The 15,882-nt window shown below is 56.7% G+C and overlaps 1 protein-coding gene across 3 annotated transcripts in view; it reads right to left on the bottom strand.

Annotated features, from left to right (window-relative positions):
• Positions 1-500: 500 nt before the first annotated feature.
• The window catches only part of TBXA2R (thromboxane A2 receptor), a 43,074-nt gene continuing 27,692 nt past the window's right edge, over positions 501-15,882 (bottom strand). For all 3 annotated transcript variants that reach the window (XM_073324340.1, XM_073324339.1, XM_073324338.1), the window contains 2 exons: positions 4,319-5,332; positions 501-1,523 (listed from right to left, as the gene is read on the bottom strand). In XM_073324340.1, coding sequence (XP_073180441.1) covers positions 1,254-1,523; positions 4,319-5,125 — 1,077 coding nt within the window. In that variant the 5' untranslated portion in view covers positions 5,126-5,332 and the 3' untranslated portion in view covers positions 501-1,253. The remainder of the gene's footprint in view (positions 1,524-4,318; positions 5,333-15,882) is intronic.

Genomic DNA, 15,882 nt, shown 5'->3' with positions numbered 1-15,882 from the left:
AGTCGGCCCCAGAGTCGCTCAGGGCCCGGAGCCTGGACAGCCCATGTTAAAAACCAGCTCCCAGGAGTTCGCCACGCACCCTCCCCGCAGAGCCCGGCACCGAGAGTGGAACCAACCAGACTTTTATTGCTGGAATGAGCGTGCGGATTGATGGCCTCCCAGCCAGCCTGTCCCCTTCCTGCCCCCCCCAACAGCCCCCTCCCCCTGCCAGCCTGTCCCCTTCCTGCCCCCCCCAACAGCCCTCTCCCCCTGGACAGCCCCATCCCTGTCCTGCCCCCCCCAGCCAGCCTGTCCCCTTCCTGCCCCCCCAACAGCCCCCTCCCCCTGGACAGCCACATCCCTGTCCTGTGCCCCCCCCCCCCAACAGCCCCCTCCCCCCCAGCCTGTGCCTTTTCTGCCATCCTGCCCCTGAACAGCCCCCATCCCTCAGCCAGCCTGTCCTATTCCTGCGTCTGGACAGCCCCCATCCCTATCCTGCTCCTCTAGATAGCCCCGTCTCCCTCCTGGACCCCCCAGCCCTCTCCTGCCCCCTCCCCAGGCTGCAGGGACAATGGCTCCCTACCAAGCAGCAGCGGGGGCTGTTGTCCATGGGGCCGAGTTCAACGCTCAGCCAAGGCCCAGGCAGGAAATTCCAGCCGTGACCCCCGGCCCATCTGGCGCCGGGTGCAGCTTGTCGGCAGACACCGGGAGGGAAGCCGGGATGAGCCTGTGAGTGACGCACGAGTGGGTGCACTTGCAGTCTGGGGGGGACACACTGGCGGTGGATGCAGCTGGGGTGCGTGGTGGGGAGGGGGGGCGGCTCCTACTCCAAGGACTGTGGGTTTTTAAAGTAGCTTTTCTGCCCAAGTTATAAAGCCAAGAGTCAGGGAGGTCGAATTCGGGGGGAGGGAATCTCCATCCCAGGGCTCTCAGCACCCACCCCAGGAGCACCATGGGCACCATCCAGGATGGGGCGTGGCATTTGGAGCTGGTGCTGAGATCCCCATTCTGCCAGCCCGCGGCTGAGGCAGCCAACCTCATGCTTCCTGGCAGGGGCCAGGCAGGGAGCTCAGCCCCACAGCTCCCTGCTGCCAGGCGAGCCGGGTCCAGAGATTGGAGGCAACATCGGTTCAGGTGCCAACCCAAACTTGCTGTCCCTGGGGCAGCCTGAGTCCAGGGCTGGGGCCTGTCTCCCCCCTCGTGCCCCCCGAGCAGGTGGCCCTGGCAGTGCCTACTCTGGGCCCGTTGCTCGCTGCCCGCCCAGGTGCCCTCCGCTACTGCAGCACAGACTCCTGAGTGAGCTTGCAGCGCAGGGAGGCGTTGAGTGTGGGGTAGAGGGAGACGATGGAGGGCCGTGTCTTGAGGCGGGGGTAGATGCGCTTCAGCACAGCCCTGCGGAAGAGGATGTAGACCCAGGGGTCCAGGATCTGGTTCCAGGTGACCATGCGCAGGTAGATCAGCAGCATCTCCTCGGTCTGCCGCGGGATGTGTCGGGGCAGCAAGCCGGGGGCGGGCTCCTGCAGGACCGTCTGGATGATAAATATCTGGGGGGGAGGGGAGAGGTTAGGGGTAGGAACAGGTGCGGGCTGGGGGGCTCAGTGGTTCTGGGACCAAAGCTGTGTCATGGCCCATGTCCTGGCCATCCTGCCACCTGCCTGGGGCCACACAGCGCCTGTCCATCTGTCCATCCCCCCACATGGGGTCACACAGCGTCTGTCTGTCTGTCCATGCCTTCTCACCTGAGGGGCTGAGGCACATGGGGGTGGGGGTGCCTAGCCAGGTGGGGTAGGCGATAGGGGTAGGCAGGGTATGGCGGGGGGAGATGGGGTAGGTAGAGCACACTGGGTAGGAGGGGCACCTAGCCAGACAGGGCAGGCAGGGCACACTGTGGGGGAGGGAGATGGGGTAAGCAGGGCACACTGGGGAAGGGGGGGGGATGATAGGCAGGGCATGGCAGGGGGTGGAGATGGGGTATACAGACCCTGGCGGGGAGGGTGCGGGTCAGATGGGGGTAGGCAGGGCACGCTGGGTGGGGCAGTGGGTCAGAGCACACCGGATGTGGGGGGCACCTCACTGGATGGGGCAGGCAGGGCACAGTGGCCAAGGAGGCTGGGTAGTTATAAATCAAGCACCAGCAAGTGGGCAGGGGCTGGGGGCTGATGGAGGGGGTGGAACTGTGCTGTGGGGATCTCGAGGCCGGCATGGCTGGGGACGGGGTGTCATAAATATAACGGGGAGGGTGACCACCTTTCTGTGCACAGGGCTATAAAATCCCTCCTGGCCAGAGGCAACATCCTGTTACCTGTAAAGGGTTAAGAAGCCCAGATAACCTGGCTGGCACCTGACCCAAAGGACCAATACGGGGACAAGATACTTTCAAATCTTGGGTTGGGGGAGGCTTTTGTTTGTGCTCTTTGTTTACGTGTTTGTTCTCTCTTGGGACTGAGAGAGGCCAGACAGGAATCCATCTTCTCCAACCCATCCTAATCCAAGTCTCCAATATTGCAACCAGTCTAGATAAGCCAGGCAAGGCGGGTTAGTTCATCTTTTGTTTTATGTGAATTTTCCCTGTGTTAAGAAGGAGGTTTATTCCTGTTTTCTGTAACTTTAAAATTTTGCCCAGAGGGGGATCCTCTGTGTTTTGAATCTGAATACCCCGTAAAGTATTTTCCTTCCTGATTTTACAGAGAGGATTTTTACCTTTTTTTTTTTTTTTTTAATAAAACCCCTCTTTTAAGAACCTGACTGGTTTTTCCATTGTTCCAAGATCCAGGGGTTTGGGTCTTTGATGATTTTGTAACCAATTGGTTAGGATATTATTCTCAAGGCTCCCTAGGAAAGGGGGTGTAGGGGTTCAGGGGGATATTTTGGGGGAAGACGTCTCCAAGTGGTCTCTTCCCCTGGTCTTTGTTTAAAAGGCTCGGTGGTGGCTGCATACGGTTCAAGGACAAGGCAAAGTTTGTGCCTTGGGAAAGCTTTAACCCAAGCTGGTAAGAATAAGCTTAGGGGGCCTTTCATGCAGGTCCCCACATCTGTACCCTAGAGTTCAGAGTGGGGAAGGAACCCTGACGGGGCTATGCAGGGACTAGCAGTGTTGGGGGGGCAGAAAGGGAGTCTAGCAGTTGTAGCTGCAGCGGGGCGGGGGGGCATTGCTGTAACCGAGGCAGGCACAGAGGAGTTGGGGGGATCCTGGAAATGGGGTGCAGGCTGCAGCCTGGCTGTGAAGCGTTGGGGAGGGGAGGTGAATCCTCACATTGTGGGCCAAGGGAGGGGTTGGGAACAGCCCAGGAGGGACCATCAGGTGCTCAGCTTTGTCCATATCACGTAGGATAGTCAAGGGGGGGTCAGTGAGGTATAAGGGAGCGGCTGTTGGACAGACAGGGATGGGGCAGCAGGCCAGGGGACGGGGTCGGGAAGGCCGGGGGGGGGGTCAGACAGGACAGGGGGGAGGTGTGGCAGAAGTTTGGGGGTTCCAGTGAGGAGAGGGGAGCTAAAGCCAAGGTAGTGGCTGTGCTGGGATGGGGGGACAGGCCAGAGCAGGAGCAGCCAGATCCTGATGCTGATTATTGCTTGTCCGTACTGCAGAGCCCAGCTCAGGGCTGATGGGGGGCCAAGCCGCAGGGGGGCTGGGCGAGGGGCATTGGGCGTCCTGGTGAGAGCGGGCCGGGCTAAGGGGTGCCGACGGCTCGGGGGGCACCCAGGGCACAGTGTATAGAGCCAAGCTCGAAGGGTTCGTCCAAACTGCAAAATCCCCCCCATACACTGCAACCCCCCCCACACACACACTGCATCCCCCCCCGTTCCCCCCGCCCCCCCGTGGCGCTGAGGCTCAGCACCAGCCGGGCACCTGTCACGGGACCAAGCCATTTGGACTCAGGCAGGCGCCCGGCTCTGAAACCTGGGGAGGGGGAGGGACTCACAACCTAGCTCCAGCCCCAGCGGGAACATGGAGGTGGCTGGTTTTAGCCTGCGGGCACCAGCCCCGCAAGCCCAAGGCGTGTGACCCAGGCTCTGAGAAGTGCTGCCCTCGGGTAGACTCGGGACTTGGCTAGCAGGGGGCTGCAGGTCAGGAGTGAGGGGCACCGGCAGAGCTGAGGGAGCCCAGGGCTGGGCTAATGGGGGGCTGCAGGTCGGGATTGACTGGAATGCTAAAATAAGGCCATAAAGGCCCCTGCTGATCCCTTTGTGTCCTGGCCCAGGGGCAGCGAATGCTGGCTGGAAAGCCAGCAGCTGGGGGATCCAGCGTGGCAGGGGCTGGGGACTCTGCCAGCTGGGCAGCGTTCAGCAGGTGAATGCATCTGTGACCCGGTTGCGAAGCCAACCCTGGGGGGGGCCTTACCAGCAGGGGTAACCAGCAGACGGTGGCAATGATCATAATGCCCACCAGCTGCACCATCATCTCCACCTCGCTGTCCCGCCGCCTCTGCACTGACTCGCGGTCATGGTAGACCCGGCAGAGCGTCACCACGCTGACCGTGTTGAAGAGGAAGGAGAGGCCTACGGCCAGGATGCCCAGCAGGGCGAAGATCAGGCAGAAGGTGACATTCTTGACATCATGCAGCAGAGTGATGAAGCACCAGGAGTTGGGATACTGCAGGGTGTAGTCCCCCAGGCCCAGGATGGGCAGGAGTCCCAGGGAGAAGGAGAAGGCCCAGACCATGCCTACCATGAACCAGGCTCGGCGCTTGGACATGCTGGTGGAGCGGGAGAAGGGGCGGTTGATGCCAAAGAAGCGCTCCCCGGCCATGGTGGCTCCCAGCAGCAGCGGGCACTGGCCGAAGAAGACCATGGAGAGGCCCAGGAAGTTGCAGAGGTAGCAAGCAGGGTCGACCACCATCCAGTTGAACTTGGTGAAGTGGTAGGAGATGATGATGGTCCCGGTCACCAGCAGGCCAAGGAAGTCCGTCACCACCAGGCCGCAGAGGAAGATGAGGAAGGAGGAGCGGGCGCGGCTGTGCATCTTCCGGGAGGAGCTGACCAGCACACAGAGGGCAAAGAGGTTGGAGGCAAGGCCGATGCTGCCGAAGGCGGTGGAGAACCAGCGCGAGACAATCAGCTTCCTGCCGTTCTCGCTGAGGTTGGTGCTGAGGTTGGTGCTGCGGAAGCACGAGCCCATCTCGCTGGCCAGGCTGCCATTGGCCTCCATCCCCGGCCACGGGCAGGGCGGCTCCCCCAACGCACACGGCACCTCCACAGCCCAGCCTCTGGCTTCACTCTAGCTGGGCTTCACTGTGCCGCAGCCGGGTGGGGCCTTCTCCTGGGGGCTGGGCACTGCCCTGCACCAGCCTCACTCCTGCCGGCTCACTCGTTCGCCAGAGAAGCAGCAGGAGGTGCCCAGGTTGCTCCGCCAGCCCTTCGGGGAGAAAGGGGACAAGTCAGTGTCACGCCTGGCTCACCCGGCCATCAGCTCCCAGCACCGCTCCCATGGTGCCCTCCCTACATGGCTCCTGCTGGCCTAATGCAGTGGCTCCCAGAGCACCAGCTTGTGCCATTGGGTGCCAAGGGCTGGGGCTCAGTCCCCGGGGCACCGTTCGGTCGATACCCCATGTCGGGTAAAAGTGTCGGGAACCCCCCAGGCAAGCGCTGGCAGCAGGATCTTTGGCACCAAAAGCACAAGCCTCTGCCACTCGAGCTCACGGAACAGATCCTTCACTGGCAGAAGTAGTAGGCTCTTATTCTCTAGCAGGACCAGCCACCAGCTGGGTCCCCACCTCACTCAGCCAGTGCATTACAGAGCTCCATGCTATGGGTCCCAGCGTCAACTCGGAGAGGTTGGGTAGAGGGGCCAGTCAGGACTCCTGGGTTATAGATTAATAGATTCATAGATACTAAGAATCATAGAATATCAGGGTTGGAAGGGACCCCAGAAGGTCATCTAGTCCAACCCCCATAAGGTCAGAAGGGACCATTATGATCGTCTAGTCTGACCCCCAGCACAACGCAGGCCATAGAATCTCACCCACCCACTCCTGCAATAAACCTCTCACCAATGTCTGAGCTATTGAAGTCCTCAAATCGTGGTTTAAAGACTTCAAGGAGCAGAGAATCCTCCAGCAAGTGACCTATGCCCCATGCTACAGAGGAAGGCGAAAAACCCCCAGGGCCTCTGCCAATCTGCCCTGGAGGAAAATTCCTTCCCGACCCCAAATATGGCAATCAGCTAAACCCTGAGCATATGGGCAAGATTCACCAGCCAGATACCCAGGAAAGAATTCTCTGTAGTAACTCAGATCCCACCCCATCTAACATCCCGTCACAGGCCATTGGGCCTATTTACCATGAATATTTAAAGATCAATTAATTACCAAAATCATGTTATCCCATCATACCCTCTCCTCCATAAACTCATCGAGTTTAATCTTAACCCAGATAGGGTTCTCTTCCATGTGTTGGCACTCACTCTCTGTGCAACCTTAGCTGCAGCCCCTGTCTCTGTTCCCGTTGGTACTTTGATGCCCTAGCGCCGGGGGCAAGTCGCTGCCCTGAGGGCGCGGGAGGGGCGAGGCTGTTGTGCTGGGGAAGGTGGGGAGTGGGCTGGAAGCGCAGGAGATGGCTCCTGTTTGGGTTCACTCCAGGGAGGACTGCGGACCAGTGCTCCGAGACGCACTCGCTGCCATGGCTGATTGCCAGCAGCCTTGGCCTGGAGCCTAACGGCACGAGTACCACCATCTCCAGCTGCAAGGAGGCATCGTCTTTCTCCCCACCCTCAGGGGCCCCCCAGGAGCCCCAAGCCAGGGGAGCTGGGGAAGAAAGCAAGCCCAGAGGGGTGTCCCCCAGAGCAGCCCTAGAAGTAATTCTACAGCAGGGACCTCGTACACAGGTGATGCCATCCACCCAGCGGCTTCAACAGGCTATTCTCTCCCTGTGCTCACTGGCTGCTGGCGCCGATTCCCCACCTTGCCTTCCCTCCCTCCCCCCAGCCCTGATCCCTCCTTTCTTCCCCATCTAGTGACCCCACCCCCAAAATCCTGGCACTAACAACATGACATTTGCAACCATCGCTCTGCTTGCCTGTTACGCCCCTTCCCCCTCCGCAGGTCGGTCGGGTCTGTTTCAATGCCAGGGCCAGCTCTAGCTATTCTCTGCCCGTGCCGTGCCTGGCACAACGGGGCTCCATCCTCGGCTGGCTCGTAGGTGCTACCGTACTAACAGCTGAACACAGCCTGGGACTGGGTTCACTTGTATGGCCTGGCTCCAGTCACTTCCTCGCTGTGCAGCGGAGATGGTATTGGGCTGCCATTGTAAAGGCCTCTTATGCTGGTAGCTGGGTGCAGACTCCTTGAAACTGGTGGGCATAACAGCTGCCTTCGTTCAGGAGAAAGGTAGGAAACAATTAAGCTCCTTTATGAAACAATCAGAGCAACAACCCAAAACACAGCACAGGGAATGCTAGAGTAGGAGATGCACCAGGGGCTTCCCAGGGGTCAGATAACAAAACACAAGAGTGGGGGACTGATTAAGTTGCAGCTGTGTGCAAGAGAGAAGCAGCAGAAACACACGGAGGAGCAAAAAGCCCCAGGCAAAAAGCCAAGAGGGATCTTTTGGGCAGAGTGCTGGCTAAGAGGGGCTTGGAACTGTGACCAAAGAAATGGTCTATTGCTGTTTGATTGAGATGGTCAAGTTCAGGATCCTGACACAGGGAAGAAAGGAGAGCAGCAGAATAGGACCCTGGACTTCAGAAAAGCAGACTTTGACTCCCTCAGGGAACTGATGGGTAGGATCCCCTGGGAGAATAACATGAGGGGGAAAGGAGTCCAGGAGAGCCGGCTGTATTTTAAAGAATCCTTATTGAGGTTACAGGGACAAACCATCCCGATATGTAGAAAGAATAGTAAATATGGCAGGCGACCAGCTTGGCTTCACAGTGAAATCCTTGCTGATCTTAAACACAAAAAAGAAGCTTACAAGAAGTGGAAGATTGGACAAATGACCAGGGAAGAGTATAAAAATATTGCTCGGGCATGCAGGAGTGAAATCAGGAAGGCCAAATCACACCTGGAGTTGCAGCTAGCAAGAGATGTTAAGAGTAACAAGAAGGGTTTCTTCAGGTATGTTAGCAACAAGAAGAAAGTCAAGGAAAGTGTGGGCCCCTTACTGAATGAAGGAGGCAACCTAGTGACAGAGGATATGAAAACAGCTAATGTACTCAATGCCTTTTTTGCCTCTGTCTTCACGAACAAGGTCAGCTCCCAGACTACTGCACTAGGCAGCACAGCATGGGGAGGAGGTGACCAGCCCTCTGTGGAGAAAGAAGTGGTTCGGGACTATTTAGAAAAGCTGGACGAGCACAAGTCCATGGGGCCGGATGCACTGCATCTGAGCGTGCTAAAGGAGTTGGCTGATGTGATTGCAGAGCCATTGGCCATTATCTTTGAAAACTCATGGTGATCAGGGGGAAGTCCCGGACGACTGGAAAAAGGCTAATGTAGTGCCCATCTTTAAAAAAGGGAAGAAGGAGGATCTGGGGAACTACAGGCCAGTCAGCCTCACCTCAGTCCCTGGAAAAATCATGGAGCAGGTCCTCAAGGAATCAATTCTGAAGCACTTAGAGGAGAGGAAAGTGATCAGGAACAGTCAGCATGGATTCACCAAGGGCAAGTCATGCCTGACTAATCTAATTGCCTTCTATAACGAGATAACTGGCTCTGTGGATGAGGGGAAAGCCATGGACGTGTTGTTCCTTGACTTTAGCAAAGCTTTTGACACGGTCTCCCACAGTATTCTTGCCAGCAAGTTAAAGAAGTATGGGCTGGATGAATGGACTATAAGGTGGATAGAAAGCTGGCTAGATTGTCGGGCTCAACGGGCAGTGATCAATGGCTCCATGTCTAGTTGGCAGCCGGTATCAAGTGGAGTGCCCCAGGAGTCGGTCCTGGGGCCGGTTTTGTTCAATATCTTCATAAATGATCTGGAGGATGGTGTGGATTGTACCCTCAGCAAGTTTGCAGATGACACTAAACTGGGAGGAGAGGTAGATACGCTGGAGGGCAGGGATAGGATACAGAGGGACCTAGACAAATTAGAGGATTGGGCCAAAAGAAATCTGATGCGGTTCAACAAGGACAAATGCAGAGTCCTGCACTTAGGATGGAGCAATCCAATGCACCTCTACAGACTAGGGACCGAATGGCTCGGCAGCAGTTCTGCAGAAAAGGACCTAGGGGTTACAGTGGACGAGAAGCTGAATAGGAGTCAGCAGTGTGCCCTTGTTGCCAAGAAGGCCAATGGCATTTTGGGCTGTATAAGTAGGGGCATTGCCAGCAGATCGAGGGACGTGATTGTTCCCCTCTATTCGACATTGGTGAGGCCTCATCTGGAGTACTGTGTCCAGTTTTGGGCCCCACACTGCAAGAAGGATGTGGAAAAATTGGAAAACGTCCAGCGGAGGGCAACAAAAATGATTAGGGGACTGGAAGACATGACTTATGAGGAAAGGCTGAGGGAACTGGGGATGTTTAGTCTACGGAAGAGAAGAATGAGGGGGGATTTGATAGCTGCTTTCAACTACCTGAAAGGGGGTTCCAAAGAGGATGGATCTAGACTGTCCTCAATGGTAGCAGATGACAGAACGAGGAGTAAGGTCTCAAGTTGCAGTGGGGGAGGTTTAGGTTGGATATTAGGAAAAACTTTTTCACTAGGAGGGTGGTGAAACACTGGAATGCGTTACCTAGGGAGGTGGTGGAATCTCCTTCCTTAGAAGTTTTTAAGGTCAGGCTTGACAAAGCCCTGGCTGGGATGATTTTGTTGGGGATTGGTCCTGCTTTGAGCAGGGGTTGGACTAGATGACCTCCTGAGGTCCCTTCCAACCCTGATATTCTATGATTCCTGCAGTGTGCAGGGAAACAGGACTTTACATCCTCTTGCAAATAAACAGGATTGCACAAAAGAAGCACCTGCCTTCATCATCTATTTCCCCTCCTAAAGGACCCTGACGATTGGCTAGCCAGTCGGATCAGAAAGCGGTAACAGACCCCTGGGAGCTACAGCTGGAATGAGCGAGTTCTGAGCATCTGTGCTTTTCAGGAAAAAACATTGTAAAGGGGGACCTGGCTTGCTCGGGGCATTGACCATAAATACAGGCACACGGCATCTTTTCCCTCTAGGTTGCTGGTTCCAATCCTGCACCAATAGGCCGCTCGGGGGCCCATGTGGGATGAATCTGGGGGAGGATGTCTCAGTCTAGTCCCTTTGTCTCATCGTCATGGAACCTGCTGCCAATTGGCCCTCTTGGGCAGGCTCCTGGAGAAGGGGATCCAGAGAGAGGCCCTGCGCTGACGGGCCGGGTGGGGCTGGGGAACCGACCCGGCACCATGTGCTCATTCCTGGGAAGATGGCGATTCTCTGGGAGAGGCTGAGCAGCTGGTTTGCATTAGCAGCCCGCTCTCTGCGCATGCAACACGTTCCCTGAAGGAAAGTCATTTGGGGATGTTTACACAATTGCACTAATCCCCATTGGTGCATTGTTTAAAGAAACTTGTTTTCAGCTCATCTGCTGTCAAATAGCCCGTAAATAATCCAGGCCGCTCGCTGTGACGGACGCCTAGATTCTGGCCAAGCTCTTGCGCCCGTCCCGGGATGCTCGCAAGCTGCTTCTTTCCATTTGTCCCTGAAAGGGGCGATAGGGAGTAGCCAGAAGGGCCAAAGCCGGGACAGATGCAAGCGGAGGGGTGTGGCTGAGGGGGCCTGGGGCGGAGGGTGTCAGTGTGGGACGTCCAATTCTCCAGGGGGATCTATTTGGGGGTGGGATTTTAGAGTCTGTTAGGAGCAGGTCAGCTCACCTGCCAGGAACCGGTCGATTAATCAAACGCCATGGCCACACCAAACTGCACCATGGGCCTCCCTGAGCCCCAGGAACATCGCGTCAGGCCCGAGTTCCCAGAGCGCTCTGACCAAGCCTCAGACGGATGGGCTTGGGCTAAGCAGGGGCCATGCCGAGCTCAGCCATTTGTGCCTGAAGCCTGGCAAAGCTAGGAGCCCGACTGGTGCTCAGATCAGAGACAGCTTTGTCAGGCTGTATCGTCTACTCAGGATTCAAATGCATGGGGGGCTGTCTAGCACCCAGACACCACAGTGAGGGGTGTCAGCCAGAGCAATTGGGGTTGCGAGTCTGCATCAGGCTGTAGCCCTTGGCACGGCTCCCAGCGCTGGGGGGTCTGGCCTGTGGGTACTGCCGGGGGCAGTGGGTGCAGCAGGGCCTCGCGCAGGGGCCATGGGCTAGAGAAGAGGGGTGTGGCCGCAGCCCCTCCCTGCCCAGCACTGGAGCGGTGGCTGTAAGCAGGAGACAACTGCAAAGACGGGATATTAGGGTTGGTTTTGAAAACTGGTGCCCGATCCGGAGGGTCCTTGCTCCTGTTTAACCCTCTCCTTCCCCAGGCAGTGATGACTCCCGGAGAGGCGTGGCTGGATCCTCAGCCAGTGACCTGCTGCTGCTGGGTTAGAGTCCATTCGAAATCCCACAAGCCGAGAAGGGGCCACAGTTTTGCCCCCCTAGGCAGTCCCCTCCCCGACCCCCAGCATGGGTCCAATCTAGCCCTTGGGGTTTGGCTCAAGGACATGGTAAGCATCACACTTGGCCGCCTGCCTGTCTGGGCAGAGCCCTTCCGTCTGCAGGGGCTGGACCCCTCCCACGCGCGCACAGGGCCTGCCGGGATGGAGCTGCTCCTCGAGCTCTGGCCTGTGCTGGGCAGCTGGGGCGCGACTTACACAACGTAGTGCTGGGCACTAGAGAGCAGCAGGGCTCTGGGGTGGGATCCGTCCATGGGGGCACTAGCTCCAGAGCCCCAGCCCAGAGCAGTCGTGCTGGGTGCTGCTCGGGCCAAGCCCAGCTTCCTGCGATTGCACTAGGTCAGGCCCAGCCAGGGAGGGGAAGCGAACCCAGGTCCCCGCCTGGAGTCCTACTCACGGCAGCCGTGCAGCTCGTTGCCCTGCTCTGGTTCCCGAGCCCCATGGCCTGTGACACGGCTTCCCTCAGGGGCTCTTGGCTGGAGGAGGCCAGATGCTTCACTCCTCTGCCCTGCTGGGATCACCTTTCAGAGGCTGACCACACTGGGAGGCTCAGGGAGCCCTGCTGCAGCACCGGAGCAGCCAGCAGCCTGGGCTCTCCATGGGCATCCAACACCGACTCGCCTGGCTTGGTCCAGGACTGGCCCCGGAGGGTCGGACCAGTTAACATGCTGGAGAGTGCGGCCTGCACTTGCACAAGGCCTTTAAAACTCTTTATGAACATCCACTGGCAAAGCCCCGTGACCGAGGAAGTCGAGTGTCAGGACTGATGGGGAAACTGAGGCAGAGAGCAGGGCACTGACTTGCCCAAGACCTTGCAGTCATCAGGAGAGCCAGGAGATGAATCCAGGCTAAAGGGCTGGACAAGAAGATGGAGAGAAACTCACTGGCCAGAAATCTTTGCTGGCTCCCGGAATTTCTCTCCATTTTAAAATCTGATTCAGGAACCCAGGGAAATTAATCTGCATTAAGGTAGGGTTAGAATTTAAACCGCTAGAGCAAATGCAGAATAGCTCCCCATGTGGACACACTCATTCTGCAGTCCAAGTCCCTTCTTCTGGTTTAGCCTAACCCACTTCTGGAATCAGCATCTCATTACAGGGAGCGATACTCGTCAATTTCCCCATGTAGACAAACCTCGGGTTACATCGGTAGGAACCTCCCCCCTCTTCAATTAGTTTCATTAAGTGGATTTTTAATCTGCAGTTGTGAGGCTTCAGTTTCGACCCCAGTCTTGTAAATCTGTCCTTGAACAGAGCCAGATTCGGGCTGGCAATAAGACCCCAGTGTCCCTTCACCATCCTCCGGCGCCCCGCGGTCCCGACACCCTGCCGTCTCCACGTCTCTCAAAGCCAGTTGTCAGGAGCGGCAGGCTGGGCTGGCATTGGAGGCAGCTGTCCTGGGGAGAGCGCTGTTCTGGAGCGTGCTCTGCCGGATATATGAATCTTTCTGACCGACCTCTGCGAATGAGGCTGAGCATCATATTCTGGCTCCCCGTGCCCTTTCATTTCATAACCAAAGAGCCAAGAATGCTTCTCAGCTGAACGACCTTATCATTGTGGATTGAGAGAGCAGGCGGAGGAGGGAGGAGAACAGGAAAGCGGCCAGGGGAGAGCGTAGTGTGGGCGTCTCCTCTGCAGCAGCCTGCACTGAGTGCAGGATGCAACGGCCGCGTGCAGAATGCCAGGACCTAACAGTGACATGGCTCCACGGGCCCCAGTGCACAAGGTCCGGGGAGTGGGCTGAGGGAGCCATTGCAGTGCCCTGGTTATGCACCAGCTTGGGGTGTGAGCCGTGTGGAGGAGCTGCCTCTGCACCCTGCCCAGCACCTTGGTGCCATTCTGCCGGCTCGAGGATGCAGCCACGAGCCAGCCCAGCCCAGCCCCCCTACTGCAGATGGAGCTTGCTCCAGGCGCGCTGCTCTCCCGTGGTTTGCAGTGGTGGGACTAGCCGACTCCTCCTGGAGGCCCGGGGTCTGCAGTAAATCAGGACTCACCCTGCTGCAACCAGAGGTGTTAGCCTGGGGCTGGGAGAGCAGAATGGCGCCTGGGGAGGCCGTCAGACCAGCTGTGCACATGAGTCACTCTTGGGTTCTGTATCTTTGGAAGCAGCTTCTCAGTGAAGGGGACTGGCCCAGGGACCCGTGTTCTGTGCCGTGCCGCTGGGTCAGATTTTCCAGATGCTTGGTGGTGTTTAGAGGCCACATTGACCCAGGTTTTCCTACCCAGCACTGGCATCACCCTGCTCAGTGCACACCTCTGACACCGGTCTGCACCTGCCGGATTCACTTTGTGCACCCCAGCCATGCAGCCACCTCTGGGCTGGAACAGAGCACAGCAACGCTGCATGGCAGCCTAGTGAAGATGGAAGGAGGCCGGTTCAGCCAAGTGCCCCGCAGGGGGCATTCCACCTGGGCCTAAAGCAGCTAACTCCCCACTTCCTGACAAGGGTCCTCACACTGCTCTGCTGACACATCACTCGCAGCCCAGCCGGAGATCAACAGCTGGGGGCAAAGGGGACGGAAACGCTGTCAAGGTGCAACTGTCCTGCCTGTTTAAAGGGGCCCCTGTGTCAGCCCTGAGCCTGAGCTCATCCTGCACTTGGTGACCCTCCGTGGCTCAGCGATTGCAACACACCAGGCCCCGTGGGGGTGGGAGAGGAGCCGGTTTTTGACCATATTCAGCTGCATCTGCCTTAAATTGAGCAGCATCCGCTTCCATTTACGCCGCCCCCCCTTCCCCATCAGGAAGGATAAATAAATCCTAGTGCTGTTGTAATAAATCCTTCCAGTAAAGGCAGTGGGCTGAATCCAGGCAGGTGTTGGGACGCCGACACGCTGCAAGCCCCCCAGAAGTCAGGGGGAGAAACCGCTGGAGCCATGGGCAGCAGGCTGGGCAGCGGCTGAGGGCTGGACAAATGGGATTTTTCATAAAAATTGGCAAAAGTTGTTTGAGTCAAAACAAAAACAACATTTTTTAACAAAGCAAAACATTTTAAACCCCTTTTGGCTCAACAGAACATTTTGTTGACAAGTTGAGCATTTACAAACGAGTAAAGGGAATTTTGACATGAAAAGCTTTTGAATAAAATAATGAAAACATTTCCATTTGTTCAGATGGGGGGGGGAACGTTTCCATCCTAAACAATCTGGCGGGTTCGACATGAAACCATGAAACATTTCAGAGCCACCGAAGCTGCAAATTCCCCACAGCTGCAGCTGCAAATGCAGCAGCGATTTGGCCCCAACACCGCGCATCAGCCCCGGGATGATCCTGTGAAGCAATGACCCTGCCCTGACGTCTCAAAGCCCAGCTTCCCGGGTTCTGAGCTGACACACCTGGGAGCAAGTCCACTGACGGCCGGATCAGAAACAGGCCTTGTGTCTCTCGCAGGGCGAACTGTCCTGAACAGAAAGAAAAGGAGGACTTGTGGCACCTTAGAGACTAACCAATTTATTTGAGCATGAGCTTTCGTGAGCTACAGCTCACTTCATCGGATGCATACCGTGGAAACTGCAGAAGACATTATATACACACAGAGACCATGAAACAATACCTCCTCCCACCCCACTCTCCTGCTGGTAATAGCTTATCTAAAGTGATCATCAGGTGGGCCATTTCCAGCACAAGGGGGGTGGAGGGTGAGAAAACCTGGATTTGTGCTGGAAATGGCCCACCTGATGATCACTTTAGATAAGCTATTACCAGCAGGACAGTGGGGTGGGAGGAGGTATTGTTTCATATTCTCTGTGTGTATATAAAGTCTGCTGCAGTTTCCACGGTATGCATCCGATGAAGTGAGCTGTAGCTCACGAAAGCTCATGCTCAAATAAATGGGTTAGTCTCTAAGGTGCCACAAGTCCTCCTTTTCTTTTTGCGAATACAGACTAACACGGCTGTTACTCTGAAACCTGTCCTGAACAGGAGGGTTTTGAAATCCAGTCCAGGCTGGGAACTTCCCCAGGCCGCTGAGACTCTACCTGTGACCCCAGCTCCAAATCCCGACCCGGGAGATGTCGGGAAATGGATATAAAGCAGGACTGAGGGGCAGTGGAGTTAATGGTTAGAGCAGAGCGGACGCGGGTCAGGATGCCTGGGTTCTATTCTTGACTCTGGCATGGATTCATCCTGTTCATTAAGCAAAACTCTTAATTCCCTGTGACCAGCTCTAAACAGCAGCCGATGAGCACGGTGATTTCTCTGGGCATGTGGGGGGTTGTGAGGAGGCACGGATGAGCATCATTTGAAAAGTGCTCACAGATCCTCCAGCCAAGCATCTGGTGCTGTTTGGCCAGTGAGCTCTTTGGGGCAGGGACTGCCAGGTGTGCACACCACACCCAACACAATCCTCTGTGTTTTGAATCTGATTACCCTGTAAAATTACCTTCCATCCTGATTTTAC

The sequence above is a fragment of the Lepidochelys kempii genome, chromosome 25 (assembly GCF_965140265.1).
Source record: "Lepidochelys kempii isolate rLepKem1 chromosome 25, rLepKem1.hap2, whole genome shotgun sequence".
In the NCBI taxonomy this organism is placed as follows: domain Eukaryota; kingdom Metazoa; phylum Chordata; order Testudines; family Cheloniidae; genus Lepidochelys; species Lepidochelys kempii.
Note: the sequence above shows the minus strand (reverse complement) of the source record. Positions and strands in the feature narration are given on the sequence as shown.